Source organism: Perna viridis, chromosome 5, assembly GCF_037379345.1.
Source record: "Perna viridis isolate PV_CMFRI_1.1 ecotype Kerala chromosome 5, ASM3737934v1, whole genome shotgun sequence".
Classification (NCBI taxonomy): domain Eukaryota; kingdom Metazoa; phylum Mollusca; class Bivalvia; order Mytilida; family Mytilidae; genus Perna; species Perna viridis.
In genome coordinates, this window is record NC_142449.1 from 29,647,793 (window position 1) to 29,654,381 (window position 6,589).

The window sequence follows — 6,589 nt, forward strand, 5'->3', positions numbered from 1 at the left end:
ATTCTTTAATTAGAGAGAATATCCGTTGCTGTCAAACTTTTTGTCGGTTTTATTTTTAATATACAAAACCAAGGCGCAGAGAAAATCGCCAACAGGTTATTTTTTGTCGCCAGATGTAATAAAAATCGCAAATTGCGACATTAGCGTAACCCTTCTCCGTATCCGTTTTAATAACGACTTGATTATTCGGGTAAATATTGGCGAAGCCCAGTGCGATCCATGTATAAAAATGCCAGATCGAGATCCGAGTAACTTCGGAATTTCCAATTTTTGCCGAAAAAAAATGCTGGGATCGGCAATTCGACTTTAAAAATAGGGTCGGTCGGGAAACCAGAAACACATTTATTTTTTTTTATTTTGTCTAATTAATCAATTTAGCAATTTAGCAATGTAATGTAAATGGGGGAAAATGCAAAGGAATTGTAACTATTCAAGTACTTATAAAAGTAACTGATTCCAACACTGAATGCAACTGGTCCTGTTCAAGACCGCGTAAAATGAAACAAAAAGAAAAATGCTCCCTTCATAATCGATGATTTCGTAACTTTTTGAGGTGTTTCAATTTGATTTGCTCCTTAGTTGGTTGATGTATGAAACGCTTTTAAGAATGCATGTGTCTCTGTTTACCTTTTATATAGACATGGGAAATCCAAGCTTTCTATTTTTAGATGTTGCGATAATGTGTATAAAATTATACATAACGGCTGCTTCGATCTTTCAAGTATACCACATGACTTCGAACACGTACGTACCAGTAATAATAACTCTAGAATATTTTTTTAACTATTTACAAGTGTGTATTCTTCACAAAATAAAACAGACTAGGCTAGGATATAGTAAAAAAATATAAAATGTTAGATATACAAATATGAATAAAATGACGAAGTAACAGATGCACAATATTACTGCTATACAGGTATTTCCATAATGGTACGTGGTGTAAATGAGGAATCAATTTTCAGCTTAAAACCGACAAAATGTGATACATATATTTATACATGTCATTTTTTATTAAGTTTTTATTTTGTTAGCAGTCCTCGGCTGATGGCATCGTGCCATCATTCAGTTTAGATATATGGACGGGAAATTTCAAGTCGCATTGATCGATAAATAGTGTGTGCTAAAGTATAAACATGTTAATTTTGTCACGTGGTTGGTTTGTTTGTGTATCATTTAAATTGATAAACCGAAACTAGGTATGTAGCGGAAACGGGTTCTGTGTCAAAGAGAAAGCAACTCTACACAACATAACGTTGAAACACAAAAGGAAAAGGCAGTCTTTATGCGATTAATGAATGGTCAGATATTTCCCACGCCGACAAATACCAGTTCATTAAAATGAAATTCACAATATTTCTTTAACATATTGAAAGATAAGATTAAAAATCGCAAGAGATTAACCAAGGCGATGGGTTATTGACATGGAGTAAAGTGCATGGCACAGGCTCGACAGATACGGCGAAGTTGAGCTAATTTGATGGGCTAAAGTCTTTTTATACAGCTTGAACATGGGAATAACAAAATACACCATTACATACAAAACATTCAAAGGATGTTTCACTCTAAATGTCGAAAAAAAGAACAAAAAATAAAACAACATTTAAAACAGACTACCCGCAGTTACCGACTTACTTGCTCCAGACCATTATTTAATTGAACAAATGACAATCTCTCGCAATATGACGCTTTTGTTGTGTACTTCAAACAAGTTTCTGTTACCTATTTCCTTTTTTCGTGTTTATGTGATTGTTATTTTTTTATGGGTCATAATATGAAATGTGTAATTATTCATTCCAATCTGTCTGCTCTATGCAGATAATCAACATTGAAAATACAATAGATTTAATTGTATTTGAGTCTCATTTACAGAGTTATCTCCCTTAATTTTGAAATCTACAGTGTATTCTATATATTTTTTATCTCCTAAGAATACCGTTTATATAAAAAACGAATGCTAATTCCTGTTTGCTATGGAAATCTGAATGAAATATGACAAATATGTAGCCTTTACACCCATGAATCACATTTTGCTGTAGTGCTACTTAATAATGCTATAATGGTCAGCTGTGTTCAAGCAAGATGACAGCAAATTAAAATCGGAGTTAAGTAATGTAATATGATTACTCTATGCTAAAACATTTCTCGCCCGTTTTGTGCTTAGATTATTGTCATAGCAAGTAATTTATTCTGTCATTAGATGAGTATAGAAAAAATTGTGTGTGATTTCAGAGCTAACTTATCCAGATGCTGCTAGTTAAGATACAATGAGTTTCATTCCGGATGACATTGAAGGTACTCTTTGATTGTTTCTTTGTTACTTTGTTTCCCCTTTTTTTTGTTTTGTTTGTTTCTATTTTACTCACTTGGACAAAATATAACAGTAACATGTATACAAACATCTTTTAATCTCAAGCACCGTATTCACTATAACCAAATTTTTCATCACCATAACAAAGTTGTCTGTAACAAATTTTGTCAATTAAACTGAATCGGCAACAATCATGACCGAGATCATTTTATAGAAGCTATATCGCAACTGCTATTACATATAAAGATAAAATAAAGTTGACTCTCCTGTTCTTTGCCCAGCCAATAAAAAGTTCTAAGGGAAAATAGCGTTTTTGCAATTTAAGCCCCTGATCCATAAAAGAAAACAATTAATTGAATGGCAGTTATGATAAAGGTTTCAAATGTTTTTATTTAGAGGAAAATGTTAGGGTTGTCCTTAAAAGACGAAAGATAAACATTTTTTTCTCAAATGCAATGTACCTTTAAACCACTCATAGGTACAGTTATCCTTGTGATAAGGCCTACCAAAGTTCCGGAACCACCTCTTTCGAAAGAGTATATCCCTTAAAGAAAAAAATGATATTCAATATCTTTAAGACCATATGCGTGATATTTAGATAGTAACTTTCAATTATTGATATATCAAACCTACAAAAGATTCCACCAAGTCTTGGTAAGAAAATACTCCTTTAAGGAGTTATAGCCCTTGAAAGTAACCAAAAATAGCAATTTGCAATGGTTGCAGCTTGGGCTTATTAAAGAGTTTTTGGTGATGCTCTGGTTAGAAAACAATCAGTGACTTGAAGTGTCAACTTTAAATTATCATAGCTCTCTTTTCATTTTAAGAATAAACTCAAATATGAAAATATTGGGATTATTGTACTGTGATTTGGAATTTTTACTCTGTTGATTATTTGAAACCAATTTTACACAAAATACAACTTGGTGACTATGACATATGACATCACATATAAAGAATGTAACCCATATGTTAAAAAGTTAAAAACGGCGCAGATGGAGAAAAAAAGTTTCTGAACTGCTGAAATATTGTTTTACTTCTGATAACAAATATTTAAGTCTAAAGCATTGTACAACGATACCGATAAAAAGTTTAATACACTACAAATAAAATATATAATGAGCAAAATTTTCCGTCAACAAATGACCTTCTTCAGTGCCTTAAATAAACTGAGTGTGTATGAAAGTAAATGGTCTGTGAACACAACTCACTACCTAAACAGGTGAATACCTGTGACGTATACACTTTTATTGACAGTTAACAAAGATCTTGAACATTGTGGTATAGACATATATTGTGTAATGATCTTGAACACTGAATTACAAAACTAAAACTAATTACAAACACTGTAATAATAAACTACAAAATAGGAAGAACTTAATGTTTTTTGTTAATTCCGTGTGGGTGTAAAACATGGAGTTCTTTTATCCAATATACCTCACGCTTCACTCTCTGTAGATCGCTCCAGACCGTGTTTGTTCCACGATGAATAATTTCATTTTGTTGAAATCATCGAGGCAGTGGTTTGGTAATCTGAAGTATTGACTCACTGGGAGTAAAGGCTTTTTTGTTAGATCGCTCCTGTGTCTGTGCAAACGCTTGTGAAAAGGCTGTTTAGATTCACCAACATATTGAAGGCCACAGATATGGAGCAAATATATTACATTAGCACTCTTGCAGTGCACAATACAAAATATTTTTAGTGTTTCCCCGTGACTGTGCTGGTGAATGATGACGAGAGGTGCATTTGGTTGCAACATTTGCACCTTTTGTCACCACAGGAGCGACTCTCGCCTGGAGTCAAGTTGGGCTAGATATTTCAGCCCTCACAAGCAGACTACGCAAACTGTCTGGCTGTCTGAAAGCAATCATAGGTGGTTTGGATAATGTTGAGTTTCACTCGACAGAGGCCCAGTGCTCACGAATGCTATTGTGGCTGTTTTCTAAGGCAGGGATGGTATGTTAGAACACAAGGGGTTGTCTTTAATTTTCCTTTTTTTTATTTATTTTTTATTTTATTTTTTTTTTTATTTTTTTTGTTGTTTATTGTTGATTTTCTTGGTTTACTGTATGTTATTAATTTCTTTATTTTTCTTTTCTTTTGGTTTTGGTTTTGTTTTTTGTTTATTTACGTTTCCGGGAAACACATGTACATAAGTTTCTTCTTTTTTCAATGAATCTCCGTCAACTTTAGGTCAACTGGACCCTTAGATGTCACATGTCTGCATCTCTAGGGTGCTTAAACTCATAATCTCATTTTGGATATTTTTTAAACAAAAACTGACATGTATTAACACAAAGTCTATATTTCACGATTACTCGTTTGTAAGTTGTACCTGTCATGTTAAATTACATTACAATTTTGTTTCACTATAATTCTTTTGTATATTTCCTCATCAATTCTTAATGAGAATTTAGCACAGTACACGCCTTTCTGACATACAATATCTTAAGTTATTTACCAATTAATCAAAATGAGATATACTGAAAAACACATAACTTATTAAGCAGTTATTTATAACTCCATTATAATACATACTTTGTTCAATTTCAGATTTACTAATTATAGTAAGCATCATATTTGCTGTGATTTTCATTGGCTCGTTTATACACCTGTGGCGACAGAAATCTGCCTCTGAAAATTATTATCGAACGCTTGAAGAGAAAATTGAATTTCTTATGAAATATAAAGATAAGCCATCACTGACATTTGTAAGTGTTATATTTAATGTCATATTTTATAGAATTATTCTATGTAAATGTGTCTGATTGAAACGAAATAGGGAGAGGCTTGGGGACACAATTGTAATATAAATGTTTAAACATTAATAAGGAAAACAATATCAGATTTGCAACTTAATAACATTAAATGAATTGAGTATTTGAAAAAATTAGCAAAATATTTTAAGTTGTACCTCCGTAATAAAACATCGTCACAGTAATGCAGAATGAATGAATCAATAAGAAATTATTGTTAAATTCGACAAAACGTTGATTTACTACAATGGCATCCGACTTAAAGAAAACAAATACACAAAAATCTTATCAGATGACAATTGAACCTACACTTAGAGAAAAATCATGTCTCCTTTATCAGTTTTGTTAGGGATAATTTAAAAATTTGTCTTTTTCATCGAAGTCTTCTTTTGTATAATTGTAGGAATCAGAAATGCTTTACAGAAAAATTTCTCCCCAAAAATGGGATGATCTGAATACCAAGAAATATTGCATTTTAACATTTGACAGTACACGAACTTCCCTTGTTGACAGTTTAGTGCAAGATTGTTTTGAAGGTCGAAAGAGGGAGAAAAATCTTCAAAGGGAAGTTGTCGTTGTCAATCAGAGAAATGATATTTTGACAATACCCTCATGTCAAGTTGTCCTAATTTTCGTAGAGAAAAATAAAGACGATGTTATATTGGAAAGCCCTGGATACGCCAGGGATGATTTGAAGCTTTTAACTGTAAAGTCATGTCGTAAAACGAATGGTAAATATCTTTATGATGTGCATATTTCTCCTCCTTTTACGTTTAATATGGAACAAATAATTATGATCCAGTTTAAACGCTGTTGTATATGTTGTACATTCTCTTATGCAAAGCAACACAATTTGTTTACAGTTTTCTCTTTAATATATGTTTTAAAACCAATGAACCAGTTCAATTATTCAATCGTTTCATCATTACGACGTTGTGCCGTCGCAGCGTACTCGTTAAATACTTCTTGACCAATCAGGATCGCCGTGAACAGTAGAATTCCAGTATGTCACAGAGTATAGAAAGAAGTCTACTGAAGTGTAATTCATATCTGGGTAGAACTTTGAGCTGCATACAAATCACATTGTCTTTACATCACCCTACACTTACCAATTAACAAATGTGTAAGGCTATTTTTAGCACAAAATAAAGTCCAGTATACTGCTAGTAACAAGCTTTTCCTTTTTTTAATTTTACAGCTGACGTATTTGTTACATATTTTGGTGATGACGATTCGGAGAATCTAATGCCCGGCCTATTGTACAATCCTCAAATTGCGGCAGTAACGGAACATCCTGAACTCAAAGAGCTTGAAAGGTTTGATAGAGTTATAACGTGTTGTTATAAAAAGTTTACGACAACACAAAGAGAAAAAATAGCAGAATATATCGTTTAAATCTACTGAATATGTATGGGTAATGCTTAAAAAATAAACTGTTTGAAATGTTTTGCATTTTTTCTTCTGATTTGTTAAATTATCTACAATAATAATTTGAATTTTATAATTATTATACTTTGCTTAAGT

General features: G+C 32.3%; 1 protein-coding gene across 2 annotated transcripts; it reads left to right on the plus strand.

Annotated features, from left to right (window-relative positions):
• Positions 1–668: 668 nt before the first annotated feature.
• On the plus strand, positions 669–6,512 carry LOC148617008 (uncharacterized). 2 transcript variants are annotated; one of them, XM_088584264.1, is made up of 5 exons: positions 669–744; positions 2,230–2,292; positions 4,863–5,020; positions 5,469–5,796; positions 6,264–6,512. In XM_088584264.1, exons 2-5 carry the CDS (start codon positions 2,265–2,267, stop codon positions 6,458–6,460), a joined length of 711 nt encoding a protein of 236 aa, XP_088440390.1. In that variant the 5' UTR covers positions 669–744; positions 2,230–2,264; the 3' UTR covers positions 6,461–6,512. The 2 variants fall into 2 exon arrangements, with proteins under 2 accessions (XP_088440390.1, XP_088440391.1); XM_088584265.1 differs by lacking the exon at positions 669–744 and adding an exon at positions 1,217–1,298.
• Positions 6,513–6,589: the final 77 nt, after the last annotated feature.

What these genes read in the sequence shown, in the direction of transcription:
- LOC148617008 (XM_088584264.1), top strand. Translation starts at nt 2,265, where the DNA reads ATGAGTTTCATTCCGGATGACATTGAAG. An exon ending in ATAAGCCATCACTGACATTT is followed by an intron (nt 5,021 to 5,468) that starts GTAAGTGTTATA and finishes GTATAATTGTAG; the next exon opens with GAATCAGAAATGCTTTACAG. An exon ending in GTCATGTCGTAAAACGAATG is followed by an intron (nt 5,797 to 6,263) that starts GTAAATATCTTT and finishes TTAATTTTACAG; the next exon opens with CTGACGTATTTGTTACATAT.